Source organism: Artibeus jamaicensis, unplaced genomic scaffold, assembly GCF_021234435.1.
Source record: "Artibeus jamaicensis isolate MK-2021 breed Jamaican fruit bat unplaced genomic scaffold, CSHL_Jam_final contig_797, whole genome shotgun sequence".
In the NCBI taxonomy this organism is placed as follows: Eukaryota; Metazoa; Chordata; class Mammalia; order Chiroptera; family Phyllostomidae; genus Artibeus; species Artibeus jamaicensis.
The window spans coordinates 16,757,173-16,777,191 of NW_026521977.1; the positions used below are offsets into that span (position 1 = coordinate 16,757,173).

At 43.0% G+C, this 20,019-nt stretch overlaps 1 protein-coding gene across 3 annotated transcripts in view; it reads right to left on the reverse strand.

Moving 5' to 3' along the window:
- Window positions 1-20,019, reverse strand: part of MPPED2 (metallophosphoesterase domain containing 2) — a 161,016-nt gene that overhangs the window by 110,367 nt on the left and 30,630 nt on the right. For all 3 annotated transcript variants that reach the window (XM_037126667.2, XM_037126669.2, XM_037126668.2), the window contains exon 3: window positions 4,348-4,529. In XM_037126667.2, coding sequence (XP_036982562.1) covers window positions 4,348-4,529 — 182 coding nt within the window. The remainder of the gene's footprint in view (window positions 1-4,347; window positions 4,530-20,019) is intronic.

A 20,019-nucleotide genomic window follows, 5' to 3' on the forward strand; every position in this document is an offset into this window, starting at 1 on the left:
CCTGTGCCACAAAACAGCTCTTGAATGACATTAACACACTTTATACCCTGAGTGCACCTATGTGGGAGTATATGTGTTAAAGGAGGCAGTTATTCAAAGAACCACTTTTTTACCCACAATATGTCCCTTCCACTGGGATTCCAGGCCCCAGACTGGGAATAGAGAAAGACAGGAGAACGTACTTGGGAAGTGGAGTCTGATGGACCCAAGTTCAAATTCAGAGGTCACCTCCTGGTTGTATAACCTGAGGTAAGTTAACTTCACCAAGGCTCAGTTTCCTCGTAAGTAAAAATCAGAAGCTAATACCTACTTAACAAGTTATTGTGAGGACAGCATTAAGTGATTCGTGTCATTGAGGGAGGGGAGAGGGGTACAGTGTGCAGACCCTACCACCCACAGGCAAAAAACATGTTAGTTCAACGTCCTCTCCCCATCCAAGTTGGAGTGGAGTTCAACTTGTCTACTCATTATCTGAGGGCCCTGGACAATTCATTCAATCTCTCCTGTCTCAGTGTCTCCTACTGAACTTGGAAATGGGACCTCCAAGCCTCTTCTTGTCCTAACATTCTGTCCAATCAGTGTAATTGTTAGGGAGACTTCCTTCCAGTCTCTGTTCTTATACTTTCCTGTGCCCTCGTACACTCTAAATCTCTCTTTACATCCACGGTGCCAGGACCTTCCAGTTTCTGCCTTTTGGATTCCATGACACCGGCTCTGTTTTCTCCCTCCACTGTGTTTGCTGAAAGTCATCTACAGGCCAAGGGCTGTGTTAAGAATGATACAGGCTTCATCACAAAATAAATCCTCACAACCACCTGTGGAGTACCTTATTATTATTATTAATGATGCCCATTTTACACATGAGGAAGTCAAGGCTCAGAATAGTAAGCAATTTGTCAAAGGTATGGAATTTAGAGCTGGCTCTTCCCAGCTGCTCCTAATCGTCACACGCTACACTACTTTTCTATCCTCTCTCTGAATCTGCTTTGAGTTTTATCTTCTTATGGCCCTCCGCTGTGCTAACTTACCTCATAAAGTACTTTGTATTAATAACTTTATGTGCTACACCTGCCTGGTGACATTCGTCCACATTAACCAGCACCCATTCTCTCTGAACCAACAGGGAATTTGTACTTGGATACTCAGGCCCTGCAGCTGGTAGGTGAGGGTGAGATTCAAGACAGGCAGGACTTGAATACATCTTTCAAATAACAGCACATGGTCAAACAGCTACTTAACTGCCATATGACACTGGCGGAAGCGACCAAATCTTAGTTCAAGCCTAAAATCTATGAGCTTCCTAGCTGCCATAAGCCCATCACAGGCTGATAAAGGAAATGGGCTCATGCTTTGGGGTAAGACAACCCCAGGTTTACTAGTCAAGGGCACTGCGGTGGACGTCTTAGACCCTCTGAGTTTCCTACCTGCTAAATGATCTTGGGTAAGGGAACCCAATGGACCTTCAGGTTCTTCATCTATAAAACTGGGAAAAGCATGAGCAGCCTTAGAGGACTCTTGTGGGGGTGGAGGAGTGCCTGGCCTGTAGTAGAAACAGCTTATTAGCCTGTTGGGAGAGTGAAGGGGCTTAGGGGATGGTCAGGTTGTTTCCAATATTCAGGGCAGTGTAGATTGAGCAGAAAGATGGAAAAGATGGAAAGGTGCATTGGACTCGCAGGACCTGCCAAATCTGAGGACCCATGCTGGATGAGAGCTGGATGCCCTGTTACACATAAGCCCTAGACTAATCTGATCCGTGATTCCACACTGCTAGCCCGCCGGGCAGCAGTTGCTCGAAGTATGTATGTGTCTCAGGTGAGAGGTTTCCACTGAGACAATACTCGGGATGTAATCACACACTGTGTCTCACCTCAGAGCGCCAGGAGGTTGCCTGGGCAACTGAACTATTCTGGGCCTTCCTTATGGGATCCCAGCTCCTGGGCATCCACTTCCCAGTGGGCTCCCCTCCCCTGCCCTCACATTCTGCAGCCCCAGAGGAGCCCTCTTTCTCCTGCTTCAGGAGATGAGAGAAGAAATGGGAAGAGAAGGAACTGACCAGGCATCTGGACCTCAGCATTTTATTTCCTTTTCATTTCATTTCCTTAGTTACGGCACATCTCCACTTATGAAGTACTTTCCCTTACAAAGCCTCTCAGTGTTTACTTCTAACCTACTAAATAATCCTTCTGACCTCTCTTTATTTTTACCCTTTAAGTATCTGTAGATGGTTCATTCACCACATTCCCCATTCAGTTATTAATGGCCCACAAAAACTCACTAGCAGCAATCACTGCTTGATTAATCTGCACAACAACAGAGAAAGATGGGGAGCATTAATCCTTCCTTCTGAACAGGGAAACCAAGGGGAAAAGAGAGGTTAACTCAGTTGCCCAAGGTCAGCGGCTAAACAAGATTATAACCAAGATCTATCTTGTCTTGGATTTCTGTGAACACTACTCTCAGTGTGGTTCTATTTCTTCACAAATCAACATTGTCAATGCAGCTACATCATTTCTGTGCTGAGATTCCATTGTCAGAGAACAGTTTATAACTGTCGAAATTCAACCCCAAATAGTTTTGCCTGCTAATAGTTCATAAATAAAAGTTGCTAAAATGAAGAGAAAACAGTACTCCAAAGCAACTTTTGCAGAGGCAAAAGAGAAGTGAAAAGCTGCGGATTATACACCCAGCTTCTGCCTCAAGGAGACTCTGAGAAAGTCACTTAACTTCTGAGTCATCTGTAAAAATGAGATTATGCTGAATGCTGTTCAAGCTATCTTGCTGTTTTCCATGAGATGACTGAATACCTATGAAACCAGCACAAAATACAAAGTTCCAATACCCAACGCTGCCAAGATTGTGGTAAAACTGGTATATTCATCACTATTAATGACGTTCATGGCCACGACCCCCTCAGAAAGCAAGGTGCTGGCAGACAACAAGAACCAGACAGGGTTTCATATCCTTGGCTTTGAAATTTAACTAAGACCATGTTTTAGCCTATGAAATAAGTCAATGGAAGCAGAGAGACATATACAAACAAAAATGTCCATTTCAGTGCTAGCTAGCAGAGGAAAAACTGTTATTGATTTAAATGTTTTTGTTAGAGGAATGTTTTATTAAATAGAAACATAGAACAATACACACACCATGCTGCTATTAAAAGGAATAAATATGAAAATTAAGCAAAAATCATTTAAAATCTTACAGATATTATTAAATTAAAATAACCAAAAGTACAAAAACAAATATGTACTTTGATGTCAACTATATAAAATGTGGCTTGATGTCCAAGATCCCAGGAAATCTCAAAATATGTTACAGTATATTACTAGCTGTATTTATTGACTTTTAAATATTTTACTGTTTTTAGTTACTGTTACTATTCATTCACATATACATTTGATCAACTATTTTAAAATTTCTCAAGCCCTGATTTAAAGTTTATTATTAAATTGCTGCATAATTTTTGTTGGCCGACAAATTATTCATGACATTTTTCCAGAGTAATTTCTGCTTTCTACTATATAGTTCTTTACTGTCTTTAGAGATTCTAACATCTCAGAACCCTTGAACTTCTTTCCCTCACCTAAAAGGATTCTTAAAAAGATCTGCCACCTAATCCAGTTATGAATAACTTGTAATGTTAATACTTGGCAATGACTGCCTTGTAGTGTTAGTTAGTGTCTGGCAATTAATTCCTGACCCAGGTGTTGGGGTACTCCCACAAGCCTGACCTTTGGGTATCTCTAATAAGAACCACAAAGTTGTCGTTACACTTTTCACAGTGTATAAGGGGGTTTCATGTTCCAGGTTTCTGGAGTGTTACCGTGGGACATTTTATATTTTCACGGTTTTTAGGGCCCCCTCTGGTTCACTTAGAAAAGCTGTTCTCAATCAACACCATGCTAGGGCCTTCCCTTCATAGGACTTTTACACGTTCCTTCATTTCTTAGAAATGTTCTCTTACCTGTAGGTCAATTGTACCTCTTTACTTATAATATCTGGGAAAGGCTGCAGAGCCAATGAATTAAAAATATGATTCTAGGTCTCATGTGTGCCAATGAATGCCCTCATTAAAGCAGAACGAGTAGATGAGATCGGTTTCAAAGCTTTCCGTCCCTCTGCCCCAGAGCCGCCAAGGCCAGGCTCTGAAAGGATGCACAGTAAAATTAAATATCTAAAAATTCATCTTTAATTAACAGAATTGGATTAAAGCTAGACACCACGGCATATCATACGAGAAATGGCTGAGCTGGCTTCCAAGTGCTCTAATTCAATTAGGACGCAGTGAGTGACACTCGGACGGGAAAGGTTAATTGGGGGCGCCAGAACGCAATCATTCCTTACCTAACCAGTCATTAAACTTCTTAACCTCTGAGGGCAGTCCCAGCTCGGTGAAATCGCCTGTGTGGAGAAGGATGTCCCCATAAGGCATCTGGATACCATCTGTTCTGGAGTGTGTGTCTGAGATGCAGACAAACCGCGTGTGGCCCGCTGGTTTTGGAGTGTCATATGGGATGGGGTCGACCCTAAAGTAGACATAACAGATCCCATAACAGTTAAATATATTAGAACCCTCGTAATTGTCATCGCACATACACATTGATCGTCATCTCTGAACGCACCCAGACAAACTGATGCAAAGGCAGAAGGGGCTGCTGGTGGTAACGAGGGACACTCTGGGGTACAAAGGAGACAGTATCCCCCAACTACAACCCCAATGGGAAAATTCGAAAAGTCTTACTTACCTGGTACAAAAATTACAAAGAGTATCTTACATGCAGAGTCAGAAATAACCCAGAAAACCGAGAGAGTGATTAATGGTGAAGTTTAGGGATACTGAACCCCAACAGGGGAAGCAAAATTATGCTATTTTGTCTCTCATCATGCTGCAATTGATCCCACTACTCATTAGAAAGGAATAACTAATTTATTCCTTCTTGAACACGGGTAAGTCAAGCACTGAACTAATTTACGAAGGGCAGGGCACAGGCGCTGCCACCTGAGATGTGCAGAGACATACTAGATGGCACTAATATTTAGTCTCCTTTCCAGAAGCATTTGACACCTGTATCTTCTTGTTTTTGCTAAGCGATTCTCAAAGCAAACTGTGGGGAGGGGAGGTGATGCTAAAATAAGAGAGCTTTAAAAAAAAAAAGCACTGGATGCTAAAAACATCTGTCAAGCTCCGTCTTTACCACAATGAATTAGCTGCCATCCCAGGTACACCTTAGGTTACTCAGAATGCCCAAATGCCTCGGGCAAAGATTCTCTGTAGTACAAACAGTGAGCCTGTTAATGGGTGTCTACGGACACACATATGCATTAATATATGTATAGTTTTAGAGACCTAAGCACTGTGAAATTACACTAGGGCATAAGAATCAAAAGGCAAAATGATCAACCCAAAGCAAAGAAAATGAAACAGAACATTCTCATTTAATTGAGTGTAACAAAGTGTGCTAAATAAACGTGGGGCAGAAATGCAAATCTGACTCTTCAAGCATACATAGTTTTAATTATTTAAGGGGCTGGTAGCAGAGCTGAGGATGTTTTAACTGCATTAGCTCTCCACTGACAGCTTCCTTTAATTTTTCTGTGGGTGTGCATACTTATTTGGGAGCGTGGGTGAAGAAAGTAGTTATAGATGCAAAGAAAAGGTCACGAGAGAAGCAAACACACAGGGCAGGGATCCCAGTCTGAACCATTAAAGAAGGAACAATATTTTATATCACAGCTCCACTCTGGACGGTTAGCATGCAGCAGAAAACACACAGAAAGCTCCACATAACACTCCCTAGACAACTCGCCTCCGCGGGCTTGGTTTAATTTTTCGTTCCCTTTCCTGCTTTTTAAAAAGAAGCAATCGGTTTTAACATTGCAACTGGAGTGAGGAAAACAAAGACATCAGTATACAACTTGGTTGGCCTCGCATTTCTCTCATCGCTAACCTCTTTCATTTTATTTTCTTTTATCTTTGACAGAGAAGGAAAGAAAGCAAAAAGAGCTTGAAAAAGACAGAAAAGAGGAAGAAGAGAGAGGCACTGTGAACTGGTTAACACAGTGGATGGATCTAAACGGACACCCCAAAGGAAAGTTTACCTTCTGCCAAAAACGAATGTATTTTCCCTGTAAAGGTTAGAAATCAATAATGCTGTTACCGTAGAGAAAATGGACTAACCCACTGAGATCTCGTGAGGAACCTGGAAACCCTCCTGATTCTATCCCACGTTGATTTTATTTTCTATCCCACGTTGATTTTATTTTAATGTATGAAAAAGTTTGGTATCTTCTTTCCCATTACTGAAACCCTTCTACAATCAGTCTCCACGGCTCTAATCTTATCAGCATCTCCTCTCTGCTAAAAGCAGTTTACTCCGAGAATGAACGGTGGTGCCCTGCTGCAAAGGACTGTCACCCTCTCAAAGTGATAGGGAATATTTTATTCCCAGACCTAAAGCCAAGATGCTCACTGGAATGGGACTACGCACATTTATACTTTATACACCCACATGTGAATGAAAATTTAAAGAATTAACCACTGGACTTTAGACATATGAATACATTCAATATTATATATGTCTTTATTTTTTTAATTTTTCATCCTAATAACAACAATCCCCATTTCTTCATTTCAATAACTCTGCTAAACTACAGGCTCAAGGACTGCATCGGACTCTTTTTTAAAAAAATTTTACTGTTGTTCAATTACAGTCATCTGCATTTTTCCCCACCACTCCCCCCACCTGACTCCCCCTCACCCCAAACCCACCTCCCTCCCTTGCTTTCACCCTCCCCCCTGGTTTTGTCCATGTGTCCTTTATAGTAGTTCCTGAAAACCCTGCTCCCCACTGTCCACCCCTCCCCTCTGGCTATTGTTAGACTGTTCTTAAGTTCAATGTCTCTGGTCATATTTTGTTGGCTTCCTTTTCCTTTGTTGATTATGTACCAGTTAAAGGTGAGATCATATTATGACCCCATCCAAATCCACCAAAGGGACATCATAATCATCACTTTCAATTCATGAAACAGAAAACAGCACAGATATAAACCCTTCACTGTGAACAGGCCCCATTCTACAAAATCTACTCAATGTAAAGAAGCAAACCACATGGTACCTAATGTGTTTCCCATCTTAGCTCCATATTGGACAATAACTTCCCAAGACTATTGGCATACGTCAATTTTTGAATGGTTGCAACTTCCTTCCCCACCCTACTACCTCATCCAGAGAAACATTTAAATGTCCAACAGAATTAACATGAAATAAAGGCCAAGGAATAGAAAAAGAGGAGACAGAAAATAGGGAGAAAATGTGTCTTCCCTCAGCTTTGAGCTGAAACAAAATAATGAGTCAGAAGTACCCCAAAATAATGGCAGAAAGCTCACCCTCTGCCACCGCTAACTTGATGTCACCAAAGATAAACAATTTTGTATGCATTTGAGAGAGAGATGAAGAGCCAATGTAGGCCGTGGACTGGGGAGGGGCAGGTATGAAGATGCAAACCCAGAATTTCTACACATCCCCAGACCCAGAAACACTGACGTCCTCTGTTGCCCATGGGACCAAGTACAAGAAGATGAGACAGTGCAGCATGTCAGAGCCGGGCTGCAGGACAACATGACAGATATCACCTGGGGGGTCACACAAAAGAAGACATGTCCACCCAAGGACATTTTGAGCCGGAAATAGGACGTCTAGTAGAACAGGCAAGTTGTAGTGGATATAGTTAAAGTTCAGACAACCCTAGGGAAACTACTATTTCCAAACTGGGCATCTAGCAAACACTTTGAAGTCAAGACATAGAAACTTTTCACCGTAAAAGCGCGCGTGGGTAAGGGACAGCCTGACTGCCACTGGAACACCTACCTATTCACACTGTGTGAAGACCCTCGTGCTACGTGGTCCCTCTTAGTTAACAACTTGACTGCTTACTGTTTATGCTGCAGACTTCTCAAGTGACCTAACATTTCCCCCAAGGCATCATGTCAAACATCCTAGCAAGTGGAGTCTCTTACCAAGGCGCTCTAGCCCCTAGAGCCAGATTCCAATATCAGAATGAGATTTACACATACATCTGAGTACACCCACGGGGAAACAAGATCACATGAGAAGATGAGAAGAAAACACAGCATCATAAAATCCCAGAGCCTGACAAAACCTTAGGGGGCCCCGGGTTCAATGCTTTGTATAAAGCTGGAACCCTCCCCACCTCCCTGTCTAACTGACATTCAACTTTCTTTCCAAGGTTTCCAGATAAAAAGGAGCTCCCGCATCCCCTGCCCTCCCCCGGGGCAGCCCATTCTGGGTTTTGATAGCTCTCCTTGCTAGAAACTTTTGGACTCAGAGCCTGAACCTCTGAGAAAGCTGAGCATGGTCCAAGGAGACTTGGCCTGGAGCCTGAAGACTGAGTAACAATTTTGGCTGAGTTACTCACTTTGGACAAGTTATTTCATTCTTTTGGTCTTCATTTTTTTCCCTTCATTTGTAGGATGGGAATAATAATGCCTAATCTGCTAAATCGCTCCAAGGATCTAAACTGCCAAGCACTGGGGTCTGGCACATAGCACATGCTCAGAAAGCAGAGATGCAGAAAGACGTGAGGATAAAGCACGTGTAGCCACACGGCCAGGCCGTCTGGCTCTGAATCCCACTCCACGATGACCAATGGTGTGGTACCAAGCAAGGTGCCCGGCTCCTATGCCTTGGTTTCCTCACCAATAAAATGGATATAAAAATAGTACCCATCTCGTAAGACTACTGTGAGGATAAAAAGGGATAAAGTGTTCAAAGCATGTGGAACTGTCTGACACACAGTAGATACTCAATAAATGCTGTTGGGTTTTGTTGGCTAATCACTAGTACTTTTACTACTCTTATCAGTAACATCCTTCAGTTTCTCTGACCGCCATCTCTCCTTCGGTAAAAAGAGATCCTAACAGCTACCACACAGGGTCCCTGTGAGAATTTAAGTTCCCATACACACCGCCTGGCACGCACTGGGTGCATCAACCACACTCCATCAACACATTCACTTCCTCCCTGTCACCCCTTCTTAATCCTAGTTCTGAAATGACACCGTAAGAATTCAGTCCCTTCTCCATTTGAGAGTCCTTTTAATATTTGAGGATTATAATCCCTTGAAAGTTTCTGTCCTCAAAGTGAAGAGCCACCGTTTCCTCAGCTTTTCCTCACGTGACAGGATCTCACGTGCCCTCAGAGTCCTGGTGGTCACTGCCTAGGTACAATCTGATTTGTCGGGACCCCTGGGTCTGTAGCGTCAGAATTCGCAGGCAGTGTGAACTCGTGGACCAGTACACTTGTTCATGACAAATGTTGGCTCAGGGGACAGCGCTGGACACTCGGGTGGACTTTCCCAGAGGCCTGAGCTATCGCCTTAACCCATGTTCTAATGAAGTCTCCAGGTTTTGTGCCAAGCTTCCAATCTTGCTCTTGAAACTTGATGGTCAAGTGTTTACATGTGTCACTGAAAAGTCAAACAAATAAACCATTCTTGTTTATTCAGTCTTGGCACAGGAGAGGTTTTTAATCCATAAAAAATAATATGGTAATATTACTGCGTACACTATGGAATCCTCTCCTGGCTACATGTGTTATTTTTTTTTCCAGTAACTAATACCCACAGCGTTTCAACTTCCCCTGCTAGATCTTTAGAAAAGCCACTATCACGTGGTTTACTATGACACGGGTTTCTTTTTTTAGGCCATGTGTACTGTAAATGCTTCATGTACACAATTAGTCTAATAATTCAGTGTCAGAACAGAATACAACCCTTACGGACCATTTTAAAAGGACCTGAACGTATTCACCATCCCCCTTTCACTTGAAAACCGTGCTGTTTTCCATGTGACATTTAAGCTTTCATTTTCACCCCCCAAAATTTACATGGCATGAAAGCTAATGTTGTTGGTGATGCTACATCATCCACCCTGAACATACTGTTTGACAAAGACATGTAAAACCCACAAGCAAAACAATGAATAAACAAACACCAGGCTTAAATTAGTAGTTGAATCACAGAATTTTTAGACTTGAAGGGGCCTTGGAGATTACCTAACCCTATGTTTCATGTCTTTGAGTATCCTTGTCATAGTTTCTGCCTTACTCATGTGTACAATTACTTAATTTTTGTTGCGTCTTACAGTTTGGTTTTTTTAGTTTTGTCCTAAATAACAGCATCATGAAATCATGAATTAGATAGATGCTGGCGGGATTTTTCAACTACACATTAAAATAAACACATAACTATTAAAATTCTGTTTAAGGTTTGTCCACTGTGAAGAAGTAGCACCGGGTTTTCTAACTCCCACTTCCCTTCCCACCGACGGAACTTTGGAAGCTAAAAATATGTGAGCACTTGGAGAAATAAAATGATAAAAGTTATAAAATGCCAGCAAACCAATCACCTAAACTCCTGTAGCCATTAATATCTGGAGAGAGTGCTCAAAATGAGTGGAATTCATTGTCAAAAAAAACCTGCGTTTTACCCATAAATTTATCCCTCAAAGTTGAGAGTCTTAAAACCTCAAAAAACTGAGTATTACAGTTCGCCGAGGAAGTGAGCAAGATAAAATTTGATTTTTAGAATATTGGTAAAGGCCAAGTGTTCCTCATTCTCGAGGACATCCAAGCACCTGAGCAGACTGACTGCACTGTCTCCAAAGGCTGGTGTCTTTGGAGCAACTACTCCAGTTAACAGAAAAACCCCATTAAAAAGAGCCCTGCTTGTGGAACCCACAGGGCGTCCTGCACTCGTCACACTGGTCACCCATCCGCTGTGTGACCCCAGGCAAGTCATTTCCCCTCTTCTAGCCTGTCCCTCAAGTGTGCAGAGAGGGGCAGAACCAAACAATCCCCAGATGATTGGCCGCGTGGTTTCTATGACACTATGAATTGCTACAAGGCTTTTAGAAATAATTCAGTCTCCTACGTAGCTTAAAATGTGTCTTTATCCTGCAATTTTATTCTCTGTTTTCCAGACGACGCAAAGATAAATGCAATTCAGTTCTATCCACATATAATCAGAATTAGCGAGACTGTATGTGAAAAGGTGCGGAGCTGCAATGTGGGATGACAAAGAGAACTTCCAGGTACGTCTAGTGCAAAAGAGAACAAAGAAACCGAAGTTCCAGTTACCACAATGAAACAAAAATTTAAAAATACTTGATTTAACTAGTTGTTTCAGAAATGGTGCTGTTTTCTCTTCTCCTAAAACGAAGAGCTGGTAAAATTCCCCAGCTTAACCCTCGGGCCCCAGAATGAACACGGTGCTGAAGCCCAGTCGGTAAGCCTAGCAGAACCAGGTGTAGAAATACATTCCCATTTATACCAAGGGCACTGCTTTCCTTTAACTGCTGAACTGCTGTATCAACACTGTTCTATCACTAATTACAGCTAACAAAACCCTCTGCACAGAGTGCGTCTCGTCTATTTTTTCCTAGTACAAAAGTACAGTGCTGACATTCGATGAATATTAAGTGGTAAGTAACAATTTAATTCTCGGAGCACTGCATACGATATGAATTTGTGGTCCTTGTACTCCTTCCATTTGCAGTGGTTTCCTGTCCATCAAGCTGGCTACTGTGTGAGCCAGCAGGCCTCTCAGATGGCCTATTTTGGGGTCATAAACATCCCACTGGAGATGGACTGCCCAGGCTTCAATGTTTCCCAGCCCTTTCACCTGGCAATCGAGTTAGTCGGCTTGCAGGTCTGAGTACCAGCCTTGCAGGTGAGAAAGGAAGCCACGTGACACTGTACTGCATGTGTGGCTCCACCCAGTCAGTCAAGTCAACAACCATTTTTTAAGCCCCTATCTGGGTGCAGGGTGCCAAGTGCCACGGTAGGTTCTGGGAGGACAAAGAAGCAACAAGGGTGGTTCCTGCAAGGAGTCTGCGGTTCATGTGTCAGTTGCAAATGTTCCAAATGACTTATGAAAGAACATGATGCTAAGTGTCACAAGAAAGGATGTGTGAGGTGCTGTGGGGTAAGGAGAACATGCCTGGCATTGCTTCAAGGGCTGGGAAGAACAGGGACATTACGGTGGGCACAGAACACAAGGTAGTGCATCAGTTTCAAATGCCACGAACAAAGGGTCTCAGGCTCAGAAAGAGGAGGCCTGAGAGCGGCCTGAAGCTGGAACCTGAATTGGGATTTAAACAAGCACTGGGCTTGGAAAAGCAGGCAAGGAAGGAAGAGCTGTTTCGGCAACGAACTGCAGGGGGGTATGGAAGCACTCAGCACATTTAGGGACTGGTGAGTGAAGAGGCGTGGCTGGAGCAGAGTCCTGTGACAGTGAGCAGTGGAAGGTTTGAAAAGCTGGTGGGACTGCGGCCAGACCACAGAAAGCCACACTGTGGGGCCTGAACCAGCCCTGGAGGCCGTGAAAAACAACATCCTCCTCCTTCCCCCACTGAAAGGTATGGGGGCCCACAAAGAAAGCTGGCTTTCAGGAAAGCCACCGTGGCTCCATGCAGAGTCAGGGTGGTGGTGGCAGGGGCGGTGGGGAGCGGGGGCACTAAAGGAAAGGAGGCTGGCTGGAAATTAACTACAAAAATCTAGGCATATAATGATAAAGCCAAGCCCAATGGAAATGAAAAGAGAAAGGAGAGGATATAAAGAAAGGCAGCAGAAACCATGAACATACTGTAAATGAGGATGGCAGTCGTTAAAAATGAGTATCCTACACTATTAAGTCTCCTACAGCTCCATCCTATACCCGTTTTCATCCTTGATTTGGTGCTACGAACTGAATGTCTGCATCTTCCCCTAAAATTACAAAATGCTGAAGCCCAAATTCCTCCCCCCGCCCCGTGTGATAGTTTTGGGAGGTAAGACGGCCATGGGGGTGAAGCTCTTACACATGGGATCAGTGGCCTTATAAGAGAGACGAGAAAGATGATCACTGTCTCAACCTTATGAGGACAGGGCAGGAAGGTGACCATCTAACAAACCAAGAAGGGGGATCCCGCCAGGAACTTGCCATTCATGAAAATGGGACCTTGATCACGAAACTCCCAGCCTCCGAAACCGTGAAAATTAAATGTTGTTCAAGACAGCCAGGGTACAGTCTGTATTACAGCAGCCCAAACTAAGGCATCAGACAATGACACAGAATGTTTTCTGCCTGAAAATAGCAACCGTTTTCAAAAGGACTGTGTAGTAACTTTACAAGGATTGTTTTCATTTACCTGACAACAGGTGGGCCCTGTCTTTCTCCCATTTTACAGATAAGGAAACTGAGACTCGGAAAGAGCAAGCACACTGGTACAGGTTCAGGGCTAGCAGCTCTTCTGCCATCCTCCAGCGGTACCGTCCCCTCTGACCCCCAACACACCCAGGTAAGAAGAGCAGGTTCCCTCCTAAAAGGAGGCACACAGGTTTTAAGTCAATAATTACAATGAAAAATTCAGTAGCAAAATGTGGGGTTTTTAAACACTGTTCACAGGAAAACATGTCTTCATCTGGCTCAGTTCAGTCCAAAGAACCTTAAGGACATCAAAAACGCAAGCGTTTAGTATTTTCAATGTTGGAGTGGGGGACATTCATGATAATGATGTTCTGTCTGATTAAATAACATCTTTTTGTGTTAAAACTTCGTCAAAGGAGAACAAATTCTACCGTTTTTCTCCACCCTTCCAAGTTTTCCAAGGCTTAATGCCTCACAAGTAGTTGTTAATGGCATTCATTGTTTAGTTAATTGTGCTTATCAGAAGTGCAGGTAACTTCATATTTGCATGGCTAATGGGCTTCTTTAAAGTGTGTGCCCATTTCAGTTGGGTTTTAATGGTCTGTACTTTTTCCCCCAACTTTGGGTGGAGTTGATTGACTTACTCTCAAAAAATCGGTCACGCTGAAGGCAGAAAGACCACTTTTAGCTACCAATGGGACATCATGGAAGGACATTTCAAGACACATGCTTATTTGTAAGGCCACTTAACATGCTGCCAACATCAAATGGCCTTGCAGAATTAACCCAGTACAATAATTTTCAGACTCAATGTATGTTACTCTGGAGACTGTTTCGTGACAATAAAGAGAACCATTTTACCCTACATCTTTATCCCTTGTTGAAATAGCTCGCCCACTAGTCAACCATAGAAATTACATAGTTGCCCACAAAACAGAAGAACCCATGTAGAACTACTCTCTCCTCCCTCTGGGAACGAACACTTACCCACCTTGGTTGAGTATTTCATGGTTTACACTCACCCACAGTTATTGCAGTTTTGGTGTATCCAAGGTACTGGCCTGGCGGGTGACCCGTGATCACTAGCTGGTATGTGGGTGAAAAGAGAATCACATCCAAGTCTGGCTGCAACTCCTGTGGTCGACTGACTTTGAACAATGACAAGGGGAAATACCCTGTACTGAACTACAGCTTCTGATCAGCAGTGGCCAAACTCTGCCCAGGTTTCCCTGCTGAGTGACACCAAAAAGATCCATCAGTAGGTCTGACCAGAAATTAGTTCTCTACTTGGAGCTTTTGAATTAGCCATCTTGTCTTAATCACTGAGTCCAGGGATGAGCAAGCTAACCCTTAGGCAAAATGGGCCCAATGCATGTTTTTGGAAAGAAAGCACAACCACATTTGTTTGAATATTGCCTATGGCTGCTTTTGAGCGACAGGGGCAGAGTTTGAGTTGTAACGGGCTCCATCACAGGGCCTACAAAGCCCAAAGTATTTACTATCTGGACCTTTATAGGAAAAAGTGTGTCGGCTCCCGATTTTGTCACTCAACATGTATTAAGCAACAATGTATGTTACACACTTTACTACTAATAATCATATCTAAGTAGCTGCATCCACCATGTACCAGGAGCTTTTCCTGTATTATCACATTTAATCCTCTCAAGATCTCTCTATGGTGTGTGTGTATGTGTCTGCTTTATTTTGTATTCTCCAAATTTTGCTTCACATTACCTACTAAGCTTAGGACTGTGGATTTGGAGCCTGTTTGAACCACAATTCCCTGCCTTTTACTATGCAACAGATTTCCCAGCTATTTGGGGAACATTTTAAGATTGTGGAATGAGCATTCTTTTAATGGAAGGCTGAAACCTTGAGTGTTATCTGGTCCCAAAGGGACACAGACCTTATCCTTTGAACCAGTTTACAACTTTGCAACTTAGATAAGTGAAGCAATGGAAATAATTCTTATCGAGGCCCACAAATGAATTCTGTCCAGTGGGGGTTCAACTGACTCCCCCTCCAGTCTTGCATCCATTTGTAAATCCATTTCAACATTCTTTTATTCCACATAAAGGTTTTCCTACAAACCTGTTAAAACAAATGTCTTGATTCCCTCATTTATTGAGTTAAATAAATTTTTTGAAAAGTGTACACTTTATATGGGTATGAGAGTTGGGATTTTTAAGAATTATTCTTATTTATGGAGAGAGAGGAGAAATGAGGAAGTAAGAGACGCAGCAAAATACCATATGTCAGAGATACACTGATCAGTTGCCTCTCGCATACACCTAACCCAGGATCCGGCCTGCAAAGCCAGGCATGTGCCCTGACCAGGAATTGAGCCAGTGGTCTTTCACTTTAAGGAACAACATCCAACCCACTGAGCCATGCCAGTGAGGGCAGAAGTAGCTTTTCTTTTTTTAAATAAAGAGGGGGTATTAAGGTGAGGAAGATGAGTCAGAATGCCAAATAAGCAAGAAGGTAATTCCCTGGTGGACACTGCATTTATAAGGTGACCTGGATTTTCCCAAAGTCGTTGAAGCTTGTATCTCGTTACTTCACAGCTGCATAAGGACTGCTAAAGCCAGGTAGGAATGCGTCACCCAGGTACCAGTTTTCCTGAAATCTGGACACCAAATCATCATGACTATAGTTATGACTCCTCACCCAGTTTGGGTAACCATTTGGAACAAGTGGTTCTTTAATTGTAACTTTATAAAAAACAATAAAAATATTAGCCTGGAATGGCTGAGCCCAAGGCACAGACCATGTTTTATAGAGGCCAAACTTTATTCAATGCACTTTAACAGCTTACATAATGTCTCTCCCCCACCCCCACCCCCACTCTCGTACACCCAAGAAAATAACACACAAATCCAATTATACCCTAGTTCTTATCCTGGCCAGATCCAATTTCTTTCAGTGCCTGGTTATATGTCATTTCTACATTCTTTTATTGGTCTCATGATAGCTCCCATATAAAATTACCCTGCTCTATTTCAAATCAGTGACTTCCCTGGATACTTTGGATAAGGGGAATAAACTTCAGGTAATTCTCAGTTCTGTGTCAACATTTGCTAAACATTTACTAGAAAGCATCATGTCTGCATAATTCTGCCTGCACTTTTTACCCCTGCGTCCAGCCAACTCGAATGCTGAACTGCAGAAGCCCGATATCTAGAGGATACCTTCTGCAGAACTGCCTACTGTAGTGCCCTCTGAGTCTGCAAAGACTCAGGCACGTTAGTTACCTCTTTCTGCTACAGCCATGGTGGGTAAGATGAAAAGGAGGTTAGACTACTTTAGATTTTTGGCAGGAAGATAACCACCTCAAAAAGCCTTCTCCTTTAAAAAATAAAAAGGAAAACAAAGCCTTACAGGTACTCCCTGTGCCCTACGACCAGTTACCAACCCACCCCCAGTCTCTGGAGGTTCTGCTGTGTGATTGTTTCAAGCTCTCTTCCTCCAAAGAGGGGGACACGTGACCACCACCATCCATAAAGGCTGAAGTGAGTGTACTTAGCTAAAGGGCATTGCAATAATTTCTCCCTTCCACGTGAGAAAGTTAGCCTTGGAAATTCTCTGGCTCCCTGCCCGTTTTTAAATCATCTTTCAGGGAGGAGTGGCCAATGGGGCATATTAGGTTGGAACCAACCACCTCTCATTCCCGTATTAATTGGTTTTTAAAAAACAACAACATAATAACAATAATGATGATAAAATGATGGTAGCCCCGACTGCAACTCAGGTTTGCTTTCAAGGCAGTGCTGTGAAGACTGGATATTTTAACAGGCGAGGTCTCCAAATGCCCATCGTAGGACAGCGGTCTGGGCTGACAGATTAAACTTGATTACATCAGGGACCAGAACTGTTCTGTACAGACAACATGATTCCCTTGGAATGTAGGGTGAATGGTGGCCTAAGACAGCCACTGAAAGGACTGATAACCTCCAACTACAAATCAGTTTCTGATTCCAAAGAACTTATTGTCTTTCCCACCCATGTTGTAACATGCACAGTACTAGAAAAAATTCAGTGAGAATCATGAACCCATTTCAGAAAGTGCAACGGAACTGAAATACAATTTCTGCTTCTTTGTCCTGACTTAAATGTTTGCTACAGGACCCATGGCAGGGCAGTTTGCTACAGGACCCACGGCAGGGCAGTACCGCCCAGCAGAAGGGACGTTGAGAGTAGCCAGGAATTTTCACATGAGTTTGCCAAAGCAAAACTCTGCGGAGCGCTTATAGCAATTTAGCACACAGGTCATTTTTCTAAGCACTTGGCCTAAAAAGGAATGGACAAGCTCATACACATCTGCACTTGAGGCTTCCACAGTTTGCCGGGCTGAAGTAATGGGCTCTTTTGTTCCTCTTCTCATTCCTCTGAAGAAGGGGAAAGAAACCCCAGCCAGGCCAGGCCAGGAGTTCCCTAACAACCAAAGGCACAGCCCCACCTGGGAAAAGATGCTCTAAAACCTCCCACAGGGTCCATTTCTGGGGTGGCCCTTTCCTGATGAGAGGGCACAAATCGGGTGAATCTGTACATACTGCTGCTGGGGTTCTGGGTTAAAGCTTTTCTTCACTGGAATCTGAGTGTAACTCACTCAACTTGTTCTCTGCAAACTGGATTCCTGTGGGAGAGCTCCAGTTACAACTTAAACTCAAGCCAACTGCTTTGCTTTTTCTGACCTGCCTACTGTTCTCTTTCTCTTTAACTTGTACACTGGTACAACCCCTTCATACTTTCCCAAAAATCTGCTTCATAAATAACCGGATTCCATTCTCACCTCTCTGTAAAAAGGACAGCGTTATTTTTCCCATTGGAATCTCAGATCCAGATGGTTGAGTGACTTGCTCATGGCCAATGTTAGCAACAGAGCTGGATCCAGGTCTATGCCTCCCAACTCTCAGTAATAAAAATAATGGCTCCCATCAATGGATGCTATTTACTGTGCCCCAGGCACCGCGCCAAGCACGTTTTGAACATTACCTCATCTCTTCCTTGCACGAACCCTATAAGGTGGTGTTATTAATCCCATTTCACAGATGAGACACACCAAGTTTACAAGGTTAAATCACTTCCCCAAGGTCAGTGATGCCATTCATGATGAAGCCCCCTTTACAAAGGGGGTCTGTCTGAGTCCCGGCTTAGTCGCTGTTACACCGACTCTAAGTCCAATACCTTTTTCTACATCAATCCAAAGTCAAATTGTAGAAACGTACATTATCTCCAGATCTGAAGATTTCAAATATCAGGTATGACTTTTAAATACCTAATAAACTTTTGAAATTCTAGCTTTGCCCACTTTTGATAGTGTCCCACAGTAAACACTTGAAAAACTCCAGTGCTATTTTTGACAGGTGTTCTTACTGCTCCAAAGATTTGCTTCCCTCTCTTGGTTCACTTCAAAGAAAAACAGATGTTCGATATAAATTCTTGCCTGAAACTTACTAGAATCCTCAGAAACCTTTGTGAACATAGTAAGTTCTCAAGACGAAAAGCATGGATTCAAATCCTGAATATTACAAGCTGACAACCTCTGGAGCGTGAGCAAGTTACCGCACCTTGGGCTTCCATTTTCTCGTGTGTAATTCGAGATAAAGACACCTAACCTCCTGGAGAGGCCATGGGGAAGTGATGAGAAGGCCCAGGCACAGTGTAAAGGACGACCATTGTCGTAATTATTATTGTTTTGTCTCTACCATTATTACTTCTGTCTCTGCGAGATTTCTCAGTATTGCCGTACTTCCACTAGGCGGACAAAACCAGGCTGCTCTCCCTAATGAAGTGTCCCAACACTCTCTTATGTACTGATAATAAAGCGTCCTGCACCCTGGCTGAGAGAGAACATACCATTCTGCAATTTATAATTCAGCTCCATCTCTCAAAATTATTATTCACAGGGTACTAGTAAAACTGTCAAGTCTTCTAGGTCACCTAAGCACTCGTGTTAAATAGGTGTTATTTTACACAAAGTAAGGTGTTAATTCAGTCAAATAAGAGTCACCCGAGAAACCAGAATCACAAAGGACAAGCCAATTTCCCTGATTCACGAAGGTGTTTGCCCAAAATATGAGTAATTATTATTTTACTATGAAAAGTTTTCTCCCCTCCTAATCATAAAATATATGCTTTCTAAAGTTAGCAAAATTAAGACCATGTGCAGAAGAAACAAAGAAAGATGAACCCTAGCAATAGATACTAGTAACATTTTGGTATTTTTCCATTTTGTGTTTTCGCTCTGCATTTTTAACACATAATTGGGCTCATTCTACACTCAAAATATTACATTCTTGGATGTTTTTCCCCTCCACTTAAACCATTATAACGTCAGCATTTTCAACGTTACTGCAGACTCTTTATAAACGTTTTCACGGGGTGCAGGGTATTTCACGGGTTAGTGTTGCCATAATTTTCTTAACCATTTCCTTTTACTGAACTCCCCCAAAAGGCTTTTAAGCTGTCAAGCCCAGACAAGATTTCCAGACACACAGCCTTACCAACAGGGCCTGCCTGTGGTCATGAACTGGACCACTTTGAGAACTCGCTACATAACTTCCCACCGTTAAGTGAGAAACATACCGTGGGTTCTCTTCTCCAAATGCCAACAGACCAGGAGTTCAGCGATGTGTGAACCCCAAGTGCCAGCAGTCCTGGGCACAATTACAGAGACTCCTCTAAGATAAATAAAAGAATGTGCTCAACCGTCCCGCCACCCACAGTGAGCAGGGAAGAGCGCAAATACCTCCCCCTCAGAGCCTGTGCTCCAGCCCAAACACGGGGCTGCTCTCCTCTCCAGCTCCGC